The 17,994-nt window shown below is 43.4% G+C and overlaps 1 protein-coding gene across 3 annotated transcripts in view; it reads left to right on the plus strand.

The window, feature by feature from the left end:
* CKMT2 (creatine kinase, mitochondrial 2) overlaps positions 1–17,994 on the plus strand; it is a 29,239-nt gene that overhangs the window by 3,012 nt on the left and 8,233 nt on the right. Inside the window, exons 1-7 of one of the 3 annotated variants that reach the window (XM_006037052.3) lie at positions 2,789–3,418; positions 5,279–5,448; positions 6,368–6,566; positions 8,188–8,283; positions 8,708–8,929; positions 13,517–13,602; positions 16,302–16,425. In XM_006037052.3, coding sequence (XP_006037114.1) covers positions 5,297–5,448; positions 6,368–6,566; positions 8,188–8,283; positions 8,708–8,929; positions 13,517–13,602; positions 16,302–16,425 — 879 coding nt within the window. In that variant the 5' untranslated portion in view covers positions 2,789–3,418; positions 5,279–5,296. Of the gene's footprint in view, positions 1–2,788; positions 3,419–5,137; positions 5,449–6,367; positions 6,567–8,187; positions 8,284–8,707; positions 8,930–13,516; positions 13,603–16,301; positions 16,426–17,994 lie in introns of those variants that run through there. The other 2 variants (XM_025193505.1, XM_025193506.1) reach the window with 2 other exon arrangements.

Here is a 17,994-nt window from a genome sequence, read left to right on the forward strand (position 1 = left end):
GCACCCCGTGGGGGCTGTACGAATTTGTTAGGATGCCCTTCGGATTGCACAGCGCCGCTGCAACATTCCAACGTCTGATGGACCAGATCCTGGCGCCCCACGCCGAATATGCAATGGCATATATAGATGATATCATCGTATACACCCAGACTTGGGAACAACACAAGAGCGCCCTTCGGGCCATCCTCACAGAATTGAGGCGCGCCGGCCTAACCGCAAACCCTCGGAAGTGCGCCTTGGTGCAAAAAGAAACAAAATATCTGGGATTCTTGGTTGGCAGGGGCACAATTAAACCTTTGGCCGACGAAGTGGAAATCATCCGAAACTTCACGGCCCCGCAAGATTGTCGCCAGTTACAGTCCTTCCTAGGACTAACCAACTATTATAGGCCATTTGTACCCCATTTCGCAGAGTTAGCAGCACCCCTGTCGGGGGCCCTCAAAGGGCGGAAAATGGGAGTAGTCAGGTGGTCTAAGGAAATGATACAAAGTTTTGAAAAGTTGAAGAGGGCATTATGTGAAGACGTCATAATTCATACCCCTGACTTCCGAAAACCCTTTATCTTGCAGATGGATGCCTCAGAGACGGCGGTGGGTGCAGTCCTCACCCAGGAAGAAGGGGGGGGCGAAAGACCCGTGGCATACGCGAGCCGCAAGTTACTACCGGCGGGGAAAAGGGAAGCCGCAAGTTACTACCGGCGGAGAAAAGGTATGCCACTATTGAGCGCAAGTGCCTGGCAATTCGGTGGGCGGTGGACTACTTCAGGTACTACCTGATGGGCAGGGAGTTTACACTAGTGACGGACCACGCCCCGCTGAAGTGGCTAAATACAGCCAAGTCCAATAATGCTCAGATCACCCGGTGGGCATTAGCGCTCCAACCGTATAAATTCCGCGTCATATACCGACCTGGGAAAACCAATACCGTGGCGGACTTCTTATGTGTAGAAGTGAAGACCAGACCGGAGACCAAAAGGACCCAGTGAAAGGACGGACCGACCCCACAGGTACAACCCAGAGGGGAGACAAAGCAGCGCCCCAAGGCATCTTAAGCGGGGGGTTATGTCCCAGGGACAACGGGGCTAGAAGGAGACCCCGGCCCAGAGCCAGAGGAAACGCTCGCTTATGCTTCACAGGAGGTGAGAGCGGTAGCAGCGTGCAGACCAGGGAACCACCTGTGCGGCTCATGAGCCGCGTTTTCATACAGCTGGAGCGGAGTGACGTCAGAGAGAGGCACCGCTTGGCGGAAATAAAACGTGGCCCCGAAGGCAGAGGGGGCGTGCTGCGGGAGGACTTGAGGCCCAGAGGGAAGCCCGGGGCCGGAACCGGGCACCCGCATGGGGCCTTTGCCGTGGGCTGGATAGGCTGCAGCAGCGCCGGGAGTGGTGGATGCTAGGAGAGCCGTGGCGCCGGGGAGCCAGTGGAGGCGCCGAGGAGAAACCTGGAGAGAGGGCCAGCTGGAACCACTGGTGAGGTAACCGGGGAAGAGCCGGCAGGAACGCCGGTGAGGGAACCTGGATAGAGCCGGCAGGAATTCCGGTGAGGGAACCGGGGAAGAGCCGGCAGAAACCACTGGTGAGGGAACCAGAGAAGAGCCGGCAGGAACCACCAGTGAGGGAACCAGGGAAGCGCCGGCAGAGACGCTGGCGAGGGCATTGGGAAAGAAGCCTGCAAGGGCAAGAGCGCCCATGATGCGCAGTCCTTGGGCCGGGGGCGAGGAGCAGAAGGTCCGCGACCAAAGGTGGCGTTGGCCAGGGTGTAGGGGAGGTTGGAGCCCCGTGAGAACCCGCCCAGGGGCGCTTTGGCACTGGAGGCCGCAGAGAGGGGGACCCCCCTGCTGTGGGCCCAGCCGAGACCTCGGTCGGCAAGTTCCGGGGATCTGCTACTGGCTCCCGGGGTACCCTCCGGGGACCCTCCTGCGAGACCTGGGCAGATCTGGTTAGCCGCCCGCGCAAGAGTTGCCCGAGAATGCCTTCTTGAGCAGAGACGGGCACACAGAGTATAAGAACTAGCATAACTGACATATGCATTCATTTGGAGATTTCTTTACACTGCCAGTATAATCTAGTACAAATGAAATGTGGGCTTCCTTTCTCTCTCAGAAAAAAGACCCAGTGTCTTAGTAAGACACACGGACTGGAGAAACGAGACAAAGACTAAGTCGGGGGTGCATCTACACATGATGTTGCCATAGCAATGCGCTAAGATGACATAGAATTCATGGGCAAAAATTGTGACACCACAACTACATCGCTGTAGCAATGCGCTCCTTCATTATAGTGCATTGCTACAGTGGTCTAGTGCCTAAAAATAACCATGCGCAGCATGCACAGCACTGTATGGGTTGTTACTGTGCTGTCTATTAGTACTTCCAAAAGGAAGTACAGAATGACAGTGTAGTAACTATGGCGCCATAGCAGCACGTGTAGATGCACCCAGGATGTCTTGAGTTCTAATGTGGGTTCTCTCTGTGTGGTCTTGAGCAAGTCACTTTACCTTGTTTTCTCTGCATCTGTACAACTGGGCTAATAGTACATATACAGATACAGCGGTGATATATGAGGTACTGTGACTGTGTTTGTTAATAGTTCTATAGCATTTTGAAAAATACACAGATGCCATTATCTATGATAATACAATATGTTAAAATCTCCTTGAGTAGTTTTTGACCTAGTCTTGTTCTGTATATAAATGATGGCAAAATTCTCATTGACTTCAATGGGAGCAAGACTGAATGATCTTTTTTGTGGAAATAACTTGTTCTTGCAAATAGACATCCATTCAGTTCTTATCTCTGAAGAATGCTCTGCTAACCAGTTATTTCCAACTGCATTTCAAAGAAGATATCAAATGGGAAAGAAGCACAACTTATTTTAACATATAAAATACTCTCATGAATAAATAACAAAGAAATGAGAAAACCTGTGAAACTGACGCAGAAGGAAGCTTGTACCCAGGATGTGAACTGCAGGCTTTCTAAATGATTGGGATTAACTTTATTCTCTTTTTCCCCACGGGGTTTTCTTAAAAAACTCAAGAGTAACTCAAGAAACCACCAACTAAGAAAAACTTAAACATCTCTTACAGGGCTGTTTTATTTTTGTGATTCTCTACAGACTTCATGGACATAATCCATCTCTGGGAATTACTGTTTTTGATATTAAATAAGAGAGGTGATGGAGAGTAAAACTCCCAGTTGTACCTTTCACAAAATGCCTTTAACATCGGCTCATGGCTCACTGGTTACTACAGATTTATATTATTTATAAAGCATACCAAAGTGTAATAGCTAATTACAGCACTTTGTCTTTGCAGGCAGTGTGTCTGTAATACGTCTTTGGTCTGCGTTTTTCATATGAACATCTTTCTTTCTTCTGCTCATGGAAATATGGTGATTCAAGTCTATCAAAGCTTTCTGTGTACGTATAAGTAATGGAAAGGGGACCAGGTCCTTAGATGAGTCTAAACTGGGCTTGTCTCAATGCATGGGGAAAAGGGAGATTTAAGTAATTTTTGAGTTTTTCTGATACCTGAATTATTTTCAATAGCAACAGGCTCAAGGAAACATCAGCTGATCACTTAAACAGGTTTAAGATGATTTTATTCCACCCATGCAGCATCTGATTTTGGGGATTCAGTCGGCAGTGTTTAAACAGATCTTGGTAGAATGCTTGTGGATTTTGTCAGATGAAAAAATCTTGTAAAGGTCTCTGTGGGTGCATCTATATATGTAATTAATGCAACACAATAAACTCCGGTGCCATTTTAACCAGAGGAAACTGCTCCTAGGCACAGCATGTACACGTGCACCTGGGAGAGCAGCAATTTGAGCCAGGGCAGAGCAGGCCCTCAGCTGGCTCAGCTTTCTGGGTGCAATTTATGCCCTCAGTCAGCATCTACACATGCGTTTCAGTGCAGTTAATTACTCTGCCATAAAATAGTACTATCCCTGAGTACTATCGGAGTTAATTTTAATCTGCAGAGTTAATTAATCTGCAGCACATTGAGCCAGGTTGGAGCAGCTCCAGGCTGGCAGGCTGACCCTTGGGGCCCCCTGCCAGCTGGGGCTGCTCTGCCCTGGCCCCACAATCTGTGGTCCCAGGTGTATGTGCAAATGCAGTGCCCAGGAGCAATAAACTCCAGTGCGAACTGTGCCAGAGTTTATTCAGCCACATTAATAGCACGTATAGATGCACTCACTGAATCTAGTTTCTGACATGAGTATGGCAGATCTTTTCTTCACACAAGACTATAGAGCACAATCTATAAAGCTACAAAGCACAAAAGACTATAAAGCACAATTATTGTGCAAATAACAATAAAATGTAAGCTCTAAACTTCCTTGAGATTTCTATCGCTCTTCCATTACCAAAAAGAAATTCTCCTATTAATTTGCAATCTTTTGCTTGCTATTTGTAACCTTGCCATTATAACCTTGCCATATGCCATTCAATAGATACTTCTATCTAATTATATTACTGCCGTGAAGCAAGCTAAAGAGATGAATTATTGCCTAAAACATCATCGATATTGGAAGTTAGGTTTTGAAAGTTGTATTCAATATTAAACTGAACAGAACAAATCGGTTTTCAAGTGTACCAAAGGTTCATATGAAGAAATACAATAAATATTAATGATTTTCTTCTAGGCACTACTGCAATTCATACCACTCCTAATCCACCTTTTACTGAATTTCTGTGGCAGCATCTACACATGAAATTAGTACAGCTGAACAAACACCGGTGCAGTTTGCAGTGGAGTTTATTGCTCCCAGGCAAATCATTTACATGTGCGCCCAGGCCCACAGCATGTTGAGCTGGGCTGGTACAGCCCTGGCTGGCAGAGGGCCCAGGGGATCAGCCTGCCAGCCCAGAACTGCTCTGCCCCAACTGAACATGCTGCGGGGAGGGGCTGGCTAGGGCACGAGGGTGCTACAGTGCAGGGCCAGATGGCAGGCAAGCCCCACACTGTAGCACCCTCATGCCCCAGCCATCCCCACACACTGTCTACATGTTTGTTGCAGCACACTAAATAACTGTACCATAAGATAGTACTTGTGCCAAGCAGTACTATCCTATAGTAGAGTTAATTAGTTTATTCCAGCCTAATGTCTTTGCACATGTAGACAGTGACATTTTACTGCAGAGCTAATTAGTCAACTGCAGTAAAGCACACATGTAGATGTCCCCTGTATGTTCAAGTCCTTAAAGCATTTTTCAAGCACTGAATGTATGACTAGTCACAAGTATGGTTTCCTATCAGATTGTTTTGCTTTCTAGAAATTTTACCCTTGAAGAATGGCTAGCACATTCTCTCGTCTCCTGGCTGGCCGCACAACTGCTGTGCTCTTTGCAACAGTTAGCACAGGGGCTTTAACCACTGGATATCTACTGAATCAGCAGAGTGTGAATGCAGGAGCTCAGGAGAGACGAAAACTCTTCCCTCCAAGGTAAGTACTTCGGGTCAAAAACTCAGGTGAGCGCTCATCCTCAGTAGCTGATGTAGTTATTGAATGTAGCTCATAAGGAAGTAGAAGGGAAGAGATTTGCCCCAATCAGGACTGAAGAAAGCAGTTACAGTACTCACAATGACCCACCCATGACATCTATTTGTTTGTCTGAGGTGTGTTTGATAGGGGAAAGAACTGAGCATGGGAAATAGACTGGCAGACTGATAAAGCAAGAACATGATCTCCCACAAGTAATCCTGGTTTCAGGATCCAAGAACATGCTCTTCAATGATTAATCTTGTTTTTAGACAACTTCAAAATACCACAAACATAGGGGCACTCAGGAAAATGAATCTGAATTAACTAACATTGTGAGGTTAAAATCAATTAGTAAAGATGTACTAAATCCTGTGTGAGCGCTCATTCAGAATGATGGTAGCCTTCATTCAAATTTATTTCTCAAGTACATTAAACTAAAGTAAAACCACTTTAATTCTGAAGAAATAGCTACAAAGGGATTTGATGTGGGTTAACATTTCACTTTAAAAGTTAATTTAGATTAATTTTCCTGAGCAACTCCACGTAGGCAAGTCCTTTCAGTTCTGTGATTTTAGCTGTGGGGTTCCTTAGTGAGAGTAGTGCACTTGTGTTCTTTCTAAACTTCAAATCTATGCTTGGCCAGAAACAGATCACATCTCAAACTCTGTTATTTTCCGTGACCCTCCTGAGCCACTGCAGAAACATACCAACCCATGTACAGCAAAATGACACATTTTAGCTTAAGAGAAGGAAACAAGTAGCCCACATGTTGCACTCATGCCATCCCCTCTCCATCTGAGTTGCTGTAGCCTGCGAACAGACCCATGGATTACTGTTTAATATTACCATGTTAAGTACATTTGTTTTTCTCATCCCTTAGTGCAGACTATCCTGATCTCCGCAAACATAACAACTGCATGGCTGAATGTCTCACACCAGCAATTTATGCAAAACTAAGGGACAAGATGACTCCCAATGGCTATACCTTGGACCAGTGTATCCAAACTGGGGTTGACAATCCTGGCCATCTTTTCATTAAAACTGTGGGTATGGTTGCTGGTGATGAAGAGTCATATGAGGTAAAATGTTACTTACTCTAATGTTCAGTTATTATACTTCCTAAGAGTTTGTTAGGATGAATATCTTTTGTCAGATGTGCATGTTTAAATGCACACCAGATGATATATAAAATGCAAGCCATATGGATAATACTGGTATTTTCTCTCATCTTTGGGGGAAATTACAGCAGGACATGCAATGAAAAAGAAACATCACTAAAGCAGCCATCTATAAAGTTATCAAATGCAATAAAGTGCAGCCTCACAGGAACCATATTTTATTTGCCTCCCACAACTGCACTCCGTCCTGCCGTAAAAGTTAGTTTGTGGCAAGCCTGTGAAACCTAGCCATCCAAGCAAGCTGATGTGGAAATTATATTGTAAACAAAAAGATAGTAGAAACAAGAAAAACATTTCTTCTGAAAGATGTGGGATGCTTGACAGCTAGATTTTATGGCTACATAGACATGAAAAATACCAAAGATAGATACATAGGACTAGGATAGATACATTGATTTTAATTTTGAAATAGGAGAACAAGAACTAGGCAGTAGAGGCCCATTGTTATAACACCTTCTGTGTTATTTAACACTACAGTCATCTTGCTCCTGCCTATAGAGCACTGGAAGCTTCTCTTCTATTATTTATTCTCTTCAAAGTAACATCAAACATCCCCGATGCTGGCTTGCTAATGATGCGTTTATGATACAGATGACTCTGTTTCACTTGGTCTTGAGCAGGATCTGGCTGTAGAAAGGATTTGTAGAATTAAATTTTAGTAGTACCTTGGGCATATTTAGACTGTCTCCATAGTGAAATATGACTGCTTGCTTCATCAGGGCTACATCTGAAAAGATGAAATGCTTTTGCCCTTATTGGTATGTGCCATTAGCTCACTGGCTCGGATAGGCTTTTTGGGGTGCATTCTGTTACTCATTGTGGGTAGCTATATGACATCCATTTGTGGTATACCCTAGTGCTGTCTAGAGGCAGCGTAGATGCCCCCACTGGTTGTGTCTGCACTGTATTCCAAAGGGGTGTTTTCAGCTCACAGGGCACATCTACACATTGCCCTATGGTGACGTAGTGATCACGTGTGTTTACCTGTGATTGCCAGCTACGTTGCCATAGCAGCACACTCCCTGGGTATAGTGCACTGCTATGGTGACATATTGGTGAAATCCACCCATGTGCCAAAACGTATTAAAGCATGGTACCATAGCAATATTGCCATATGGCAACATGTAGATGCACCCACATACAGTAGTCCTATCTAAACCTCCATAGCAGTATAGGCTTTAGGACAGGCTGTACCTGTAAGCTTTGGACCTTGGGTGAATACTTGGTGAAGCCTATGTCATTGCAGTTGGTTTAACTTCAGCTCAGAACACAAGAATTCTTCTTCCTTACTTTCTCTTCAGAACCTACAACTGGCTTCCTGGTCACCTTTTTACTTTACTCAGCAATGGAAATTTAGCTCTCAAACTAGGAGTCTTCCTTGCTTGAGCTAAAGACTCTCTCCTCTTTGGGAGCTCAAAGGCTGGAGCAAACTCATAAAACTCAATGTTGTCCAGCCACTACAGGGGACCAGAAAACCACACTGCATACCCAAAACTAAACTAATGCTCCGTTAACTCCACAGATGTTTGCTGAGCTTTTTGACCCAGTAATTAAAGTGAGACATAATGGCTATGATCCAAGTATAATGAAGCACCACACAGACCTGGATGCATCCAAGGTAGGAATATGCTTCTGAATCCTTTATTATTCAGCTTTCTAGAACTAGCATATTGAGTTTAATGGTTCAAGTTCCCATTTCCAAAGAAAATAAGCTTATGGAAAACAGAACTGTGATGTCACAATGACTGGAAATGGTAGTGCTTTGCTGCCCAGGTACCGACATAGTACACCCAGCCAGAAACCTGACCAGGTTAGTCAAGACCTGATTTTGTCCCCTACAACCGTGTAGTCTCCTACAACCTGAAAGCTTGATGAGCCTCTATAGAATTTAGAGCCTCTTTAGAATACTTCTAAATAGAGTATCCAGATCACGTATGATGACCTGACTGTAGTGAATGTAAGAAAGCTATCCATTATGTACATATTAAAATGACTGTATGTAAAATGGGGTACTGTATGAAGATTTTTTATTCTTTTGTCAGATCACCCAGGGCAACTTTGATGAGCGCTATGTCCTATCATCACGTGTACGTACTGGTCGCAGTATCCGAGGTCTCAGCCTTCCCCCAGCCTGTTCTCGGGCAGAAAGGAGAGAAGTAGAAAATGTCGTGGTCACTGCGCTGGCTGGGCTGAAAGGAGACCTTGCTGGAAAATATTATAGCCTGACTGATATGTCTGAGAAGGATCAACAGCAACTTATTGATGTAAGTGGACCATACAACCTGGATACTTAGGGCATCTTCACTTATTCTCATTTATTTTTATCCTAATCTTTTTCTTTTGTATATATTTTGCTGCTTAGATAATGAGGATAATTACAGCAGTACCCCTGTCTATTGTAATTTCTGTTAGAAAATTCAATTGTCATGAATTTTAATAACTTGGATAAAAAGTAGCTTTGTCTTAAACTTTTAAACATAGAGTTATAATTCAGGAATTACTTTCTGTGCCAAACTATTAAACATCAATATTTGATTATTAAAAATAAATATTAAATATGTTAAATGGATACTGCTGCCATCTTATCCAATCACTAAAGGAAATCTAGGATCTCATATTTTCCTGTTTAAGCACAAATTGGTGCACAGAATCAATATTTTCTTAGCTGAATGCCTGATTATTATTTACAAAATACGCACCACTTTAATTTCCCTGACCAGTGATAGGAACAAGCTTTATGCAACCCAAATATGGCTCATTCCCACAGACACTGTTACACATGCCTAAAGATATGCAGAATCAGGCCCATGCTGATGGTTTTCAGTGTTACAAGAATAGAGAATGAAGATTCTAGTTGTGGATTTCTGTCAATGTACTGCCAAATTGCTGAGTCAGACATTTAAGATGTATACGTTTCTAAGTGCATTACTGGGAAAAAAAGACCTTAACAATGGGTGACTAACTTGAAAAAATCCATAATAGGATCTTTCTTAATAAACTTTAAAAGCTATAACTGTCTACAAGATAATCCATAGGATTTTAGAAAGTTCTTTAGATACGGATTTCTTTAAGTCCAAATGAATTGTTCTGATCTCTCAGCTCTATTCAAGGCACTTTAGTTTGTAACCACAACTAATAAATTATGTAAAAGACACATAATTACCATTAATACTGGACCTAGGTATTACAGACATATTCAGTCCAAATGGACTGTTTAATTAGCAGAAACCTAAATAATGAGCTATACGTTTTTATGTAAATTGTATTTATGAAAAAGACATTGATTGCCTATTCAAGTTCTTATCTAACTGTGTTCTCAGCAAGTGAATGAGCTGCTCCCTCAAAGGCCCAGGTCAAAATGGGAAATGGAGAATACACCAATTGATTGATCTGACCTGAAGCAGGGACTTGGCTCTTTGTTTATTAAACCATTAGTTTACATTACCACAAACTGCAAGCCCCAGAGCCTCCAAAACCGAGCCTCCATCACCTTCAGCTCTTCAGGCTCTGAAGTCTTCAAAGTGTTAAGGGCTTTCTGATGGGCTCCCTCAACTCCCCCACTGAAGTTAATGATTGTTGAGAGCACTTACTATATAGAACAGGAGACATTCTATCTTGACAGGACTGGATCCCAGGCATGGAAAGGAAGATGAATAGGGATGCTGCTGCCTTGAGCAATGGATTGAACTAGGTAACCTCCTGAGGAGCCTTTCAGTCCTATTTGTCTATGGATCTTCAATAGCGTCCAGCCACTCCCTGGTAAAAGGAGGAGGTTTTCTACTGAACTTAAGCAAATAAGTGTGCCAGTGCAGTCTTTTCTTTGGTGCTAACAGAAGAAACTGGTGGCACTAGGAGAAACAGAGAAAATACAGAAGGAACCCACTGTCTCATTGTTCTGATGTAATGGAAACACAGTTTTATCCTTCATCTAATGCATGTGACCAAGATACAAATATACTAAGGCCCTAACACTGCAATGTAATATGCACAGATTGATCACTGTCCCTTCATAGAATCATAGAACATAAGGGTGGAAGGGACCTCAGGAGGTCATCTAGTCCCACCCCCTGCTCAAACCAGGACCATCGCCAACTAGACCATCCCAGCCAAGGCTTTGTCTAGCCTGGTCTTAAACATCTCCAAGGATGGAGAGTCCACAGCCTCTCTGGGTAGTCTATTTTAGGGTTTTACTACCCTCCTAGTGAGAATGTTTTTGCTAATATCTAACTTAAACTTCCCTTGCTGCAAGTTGAGACAATTGATCCTTGTTCTGTCATCTGTCATCACTGAGAACAGTCTAGCTCCATCCTCCTTGGACCCACCTTTCAGGTAGTTGAAGGCTGCTATTAAATCCCCCCTCTGTCTTCTCTTCTTCAGATTAAGTAAATCCAGTTCCCTCAGCCTCTCCTTATTAAGTTATGTGCCCCAGGCTCCTAACCATTTTTGTTGCCCTCCACTGGACTCTCCAATTTGTCCACATCCTTTCTCTACTGCGGGCCCAAAACTGGACACAGTACTCCAGATGTGGCCTCACCAGTGCTGAATAGAAGTGAATAATCACTTCCCTTGATCTGCTGGCAACACTCCTACTAATGCAGCCATGCTTGCCATTAGCTTTCTTGGCAACAAGGGCACACTGTTGTCTCATATTTAGCTGATTGTCGACTGTAAACCCCAGGTGGTTTTCTGCAGAGCTTCTGCCTAGCTAGTCAGCCCCCAGTCTGTACTGGTGCATGGGATTGTTCCATCCTAAGTACAGGACTTTGCACTTGTCCTTATTGAACCTCATGAAATTTATTTTGGTCCAATCTGTTTAGGTCTTTCTTAATCCTAGCCTTACCTTCTAGCATATCTAGTATTTCCCCCAGCTTGGTGTCATCTGCAAACTTGCTGTGGGTGTGCTCTGTGCCATCTTCCAGGTCATTGATGAAGATATTGAACAAAACCAGCCCCAGGACTGACTCTTGGGGCACCCTACTTGATACTGGCTGCCAACTAGATGTCAAGCCACTTACTACTACCCTCTGAGCCTGATGATTCAATCAGTTTTCTATCTACCTTACAGTCCATTCATCCAACCTGTACTTCCTTAGCTTGCCTGCGAGAATGTTATGGGAGACCATATCACAAGCCTTGCTAAAGTCAAGGTATACCATATCTACTGGTCTCCCTGTATCCACAGGGCCAGTCAGCTCATCACAGAAAGCAATCAGGTTGGTCAGGCATGACTTGCCCTTGGTGAATCCATGCTGACTGTACCTAATCACCTTCTCCTCCAAATGCTTAGAAATGGATGGACCTGCTCCATGATTTTTCCAGGGACTGAGGTGAGGCTGACCAGTCTGTAGTTCCCTTCATCCTTTTCTTAAATATGGGTACTACATTTGCCCCTTTCCAATTGTCCAGGACCTCTCGCAATCACCATGAGTTTTTAATGATGGTCACTGGTTCTGCAGTCACATCACCCAACTCCCACAGCACCCTTGGGTGCATCTCATCTGGCCCTATGGACTTGTATATGTCCAGCTTTTTAAATGGTCCCTAACCTGTTCTTTTGCCACAGTTGGCTGCTCACCTCCTCCCCAAACTGTGCTGCCAAGTGCAGTAGTCTGGGAGCTGACCTAACTTGTGAAGACTGAGGTGAAAAAGGCATACTTTCAGCCTTTTCTGTATCATCTGTCACTAGGTTGCCTCCCCCATTCAGTAAGGGGCCCACACTTTCCCTGATCTTTCTTGTGTTACTGACATACTTGTAGAAACCCTTCTTGTTACCCTTCACATCCCTGGAGCAACTTCAATTGTGCTTTGACCTTCCTGACTTCACCCCTGCATGCCCAAGCAAGGCTTTTATACTCCTCCCTAGTTGTCTGTCCAAGTTTTCACTTTCCTGTCATTTCAGTATAGATCCATGTGTGGGCTACCCCCGCACAGGGGTCAGTCCATATATATCATGCTACTGGATTGCAGACTAAAGTTTTCAATGGAGAAATGAGTGAGGCTTATAACCCTGTCTAGAGTGTCTTATTTACACTGGAAATGCTCACTCTTGAGCCTCAATTAGACCCTGGATAAGTTTTTTTCTAAGTCAGAATTCAGCCTGATGATAAGATATAAGAGCTAAATAAATTCATTCATAATTTTCAAGGACAAACGTGAAAAATCAAATAGTTGCATGGGGCTAAAAGGGCCAAGACCATTTCAGTAGGAAGAATCATTTGATTGAGACTGGAGCGTTTGCAACAAGGTATCACAAACAGTGCTGTCCAATGCCACATTTACTGCAGCAGAAATAGAATACCTGTTGGGGAACAGAATGACTTTGCAGTATACCAAGCCAAGGTCAAGCCAAGTGCTATTTTAATTTCAACCATTATTCCTACTTAAAAGGACTTGCTAAAAGTATGAACTTAAGAAAATCAAGCACTGACATTTTGCCACTTTTTGACCCTGCTCTCTCTTTGTACAGGCTGTGAACAGATACACATCCTCACGCACAATAATATATATTAATTTACTGTGGAAAATCATTGTTCACATCTTTCTTTCTGGTGATGGTTACTAACCTCTAAAATCACCCCTACATTCTGACCAGTGTTCTCCTTTATAACACATGGAGTCATCAAATCAGCACTGAAAACCCAGAGCAACTGACCCTCCATCCACTGAAACTCACCTCCAATCAGTAGCTAAGAAGGACCCAAGCTTCAGTTTTATGCTACTTACTTGTATACTAGTGACCTTTTTGACAGTGTTAAATGTTAGCATAGGATTGTGGTACTTCTCTGAATCCAATTACTTTTCCCTTCTTCTTTTTTTCTTTGTCTCTGTCTCTCGTTTATTTTGGCATCCAGGATCATTTCCTCTTTGATAAGCCAGTGTCTCCTTTGCTAACATGTGCTGGGATGGCACGTGACTGGCCAGATGCCAGAGGAATCTGGTATGGCATGTGAAGTGTGGAAGCTTGCAAATGATTTTATTCCATGGCTCCTTGTTTTCCCTAACATTGCAGCTGCCTTTCCTTGACAATGGTTGCCTGCTTAGCTAGTTGCAAAAAATGTTATCTGTATTAATTTTTCAAGAAAAAAGGAACAACACAACAAGCAAGACACTTACGTTAGTACAATAATCGCTATTACCAGCAAGAACTTAGGGGAATGTAAACAACTGTATTGCTTCAGGCTTTTAGCTGTTGATGCCTTTTTTTATAAATTAAAAAATTGACCTAGAAAAGCACCAGTGATAAACAATAACATCAGTGGAACTGAGTTATAATTGCAATCAGAAAGGTACTGCTTCTAGTGGTGATACCTCACATAAGCCCTCTTATATCTCATTAAGTGTATGACACCCATTTTAATGATTTTCTTCCATTTTCTTGCTAATAATATTTTCTATATCAAAGCTTTCAGAATAGAAGCATTTGCTTTCTATTTTGGTTTTTTTTTTTTTTACAATTTTGGATTTTGCGATTGAAAAGACATATTAGGACCCATTTTTAAGGATTTGTTGGAAGCTGCAGTTCACAGACAGAGTAAAAAAACCCCCAAACCATAATGAACTTTGGCAATGTAGTTCTCTGCTCCAAGCATGTGTGGCAAGAAAAAAAATATGTGGGCCAGATTATATGCTATTTGGCAACATCCCCAGAATTACTGTGATTAGTTAAGCCTTCTTTTCATTTAAGCACTGTGGGGCCTGCTCCAAAATCTGCCTGAGTCTTGAGGACTCTGATTTTCAGCAGGCTTTGGACTAGATTTGTAGTGCCCAATAAAATCCATTCCAGAGTTACTTCTGGAAACATTGTAGATAAGGAACTGGATACTTAGATTTTATGAACTGCCCAGAAGTTAGCATAGGGCTTATGTATCACCAGGGGATCACCTGACAAACCAGATCTGGTTTTGCATGTTTTACACATGAAATATCATTTATATTAAAAAATCACCTTCTGGAAAGTGACACTAAGAGCCAGATATTAAAACTTGGACCCTGGACAGAAAAACACCTCCCAAGTGTGATCTACATCATTTGGACATACTGATGTAAATTACACTAGGATTGGGAATGGAGAGATGGAGAGCTATCCTGAGACAGATTGCACAGTAGGTGGCTATGAGTTAGTTGGGTTTTCCCCTCAGCAGTGGGGGAGCAGGTAGATGCCCACCGTGAGATGGATGCAGATAGATGAACCTAAACTGGTGTAAATTAGACCAGGAGAGGTTTACTCCCAATTGTTTCATGAATACTGTGGGAAGTTACCATGGTTTAAGGGTTTATTCCATTTGTCTGATACCTTTTTACACTGGTACAATGCCAATGTCTAAATCCTTGATTTTCCTTATTGTATCCTGATTTGTAGAGGCAAATAGTTGAGGGTAAAATTATATGTCAGTACAATTTAAGTAATTCAGAAGTCTAAGTGTGAAACTTAGGCATCATCGAAGTAAACAGCAAAGCTCTCATTGATTTCAAAAGGGCAAGGATTTCATCCTAAGGGTGCACTTTTCAATAGTACTCAATATAACCTCATTCAAGTAAATGGTAAAACTCCTATGTAATTCAACAAGAGCAAAGGTAACATGATCACCTTTGAAAATCTCACTTTAAATGGTAGTGACTGCAAATCAGTTAATTCAACATCTAGGTGTTTCTAATTATACCCCAAAGACCTGCTAGATCATATTTTCATATGCATTTTCAATTACAACATTCAAGTGCCAAAAGGGAATTGTGGTGAAAGTGAGGCTGAAAGTGAGGCCCTCTATGAATTTTAATTCCTAGAGAAGACCCACTATGCTGCCACCTTGGTATGACTGCTCAGCTGTATGAACAAGTCTTACCTTCCTGGTCACCTTTTATCTTATTCAAGAAAACTACAATACAAAGGCCAAGAAAGCAGAAAAAAGCCAATGCAAAAAACCTGCAGTGCCTACCTGACACTTTGAAAGCCTGCTCATTACTGATCAATTTGCAGTAAATGTCTTGTCTCTGGCCACATTTATCTTGATTGACAAGATAACATCTGCTATTAATGTACTGTCTTGGAGCAACACTTAGCTGCCTTCTCCCAATTTTATAAATTGATTTATGCACCAATCCTGTGCTACCAAGTGACATAAAGGGCACTGTCATTTGATTTAGAAGAGGATACAATTAAATATGGTCAGGTTGCCAGGCTCCAACAGTGTGCAAACAGATTTTTCTAACCTCAGAATGCTCGAAGTTCAGTGAATACCTTCCTTGCTGACTAAAGCACCAGCACTCAGCTTCTCCCTTTCCTTGTTTCCTTAGCAGCATGTGCCTCGTGATGTGTTCTTGCTAGAAGACAAAATGTACTTTCTCATGCAGCATCAGTACACTACCAATGTGATCACAGCAGAGTGCTCTTGTCACTGTGAACTAAGGAACTTGAAGGATGGTAGTCCTTCTGGATAGGAGAATAAAATATGAAAGGCCTCAGTAGCTTTCATTCTTAATCCCACCTAGTAATGTTATTTTGAAGTACTTATCCCTATGGACAATCATGAAAGATTAGGAGGCAGTAAAGGAAGGGGTTGGTATAAAATGGAGAATGCTGAGAATTAATTTTGAAGCTTTATTCCACTCTTAAAGACACCATTTTTCTCTCTTACCCAGGCATAACCATGACAAGACATTTCTTATCTGGATTAATGAAGAGGACCACACCCGGGTGATCTCCATGGAAAAGGGTGGTAATATGAAAAGGGTGTTTGAGAGATTTTGCCGTGGTTTAAAAGAGGTAATAATTCTATAAGGTTAAGATGCGCTTTTATTATTCCTGTTTCTTAGGAACTAAGATGCTAGCTTTGATTAACACTCAGCTCACCTCTCCTGCATGAAAAGTATCACTTCTAATGGTATCCCATGCAGCAACCCTTTTAGATGAGAAATAGGGCCATAAACTGGGACATAGAGGATTCCACCCCATCTCCTGGGTGGCCATAACATGGACATGGCCAGAGGCAGAGGACATGCCAGAACACTACTTCATTCTAAGAGGTCTCAGATGGTGTCATGGATCTGTGCAGGGCCAAGATTAGTTCATCTAACTTGAGACTTCCTAGAAGTCCAGCCCCTGACAGAAGTTCATTTTAAGGTGTGATGGGATCCACCCCATGTGCATGACAGGACACATGATTTTGTTACTGGGGATTAGATCCCAAATCATTCCTTACTTGCCAATGCAAGGGGCACCTGGGATCATGATCCCGGACTCCCCCTATACCAACAAGTTGAAACCAGGGTGTCCACAATCAGCTGATTGTCAGGGCATGGGACTGAACCCAAATCTGGAACTGATCCTAGTCTAGTCCCTGGCCCAAGCTGGGTAGCACATGGGGTTTTTACAAGTCGCGGTGCACAGGAACCCTGGGATCAGGCTATGACAGCCTAGTCTTGGGATTCTTATGTACAGAAGTTAGGTTAAAAACTCCACGTGCTGCCCCAGCTGGGCACACATGTAGTTGTAGTTTCCTAGAACACTCTGGGATTCCCCTGCTGGGGGATGGATAAAACCTATGTGTGCTGCCTGTGTCTTACATGTGACATGTGTCAGGACTGCTACAAATGCTTTGTCCCCTTCCAGCACTGCCAAACCTCCACCACTGCTTCCTAGAGATTCCCCTGGCATAGTGAATCCCTACCTTGTGCCAAGCAGATATAGCAACTCTGTTTCAGTCCTCTTCACAGCTATCAGCCCAGGTTGAGACATGATCAGAAAAAGGAGGGATAGCCAGGGTGCCTCTAGAGCCACAGGAAACTGGGTGGAAGGCTGCTATAGCTTGTATGGGGAACTGACTTGTATGGGGCCAAAAGGGGAGCACATAAAAAGTGGAAACAGGGAGAGATCACCAAAGAGGAGTATACCTCCTCTGCTCGTGCTTGTAGGGAGGCAGTTAGACGGGCCAAAGCTACCATGGAGCTGAGGATGGCATCCCAAGTAAGGGATAACAAGAAATTGTTTTTCAGCTATATAGGGAGTAAAAGGAAGGCCCAGGGAGGAATAGGACCCCTACTAAATGGGCAGAAGCAATTGGTGATGGACAGGGGGGACAAGGCTGAACTCCTCAACGAGTTCTTTGCCTCAGTGTTCCTAAGTGAGGGGCAGGACAAGTCTCTCACTGGGGTTGTAGAGGGGCAGCAGCAGGGCACCAGACTACCATGCGTAGACCCTGAGATGGTGCAGAGTCACTTGGAGGAACTGGATGCCTTTAAGTCGGCAGGCCCGGATGAGCGCCATCCAAGGGTCCTGAAGGCACTGGCTGACATCATTGCAGAGCCACTGGCGGGAATATTTGAACGCTCGTGG

The sequence above is a fragment of the Alligator sinensis genome, unplaced genomic scaffold (genome assembly GCF_000455745.1).
Source record: "Alligator sinensis unplaced genomic scaffold, ASM45574v1 scaffold1491_1, whole genome shotgun sequence".
Taxonomy (NCBI): Eukaryota; Metazoa; Chordata; order Crocodylia; family Alligatoridae; genus Alligator; species Alligator sinensis.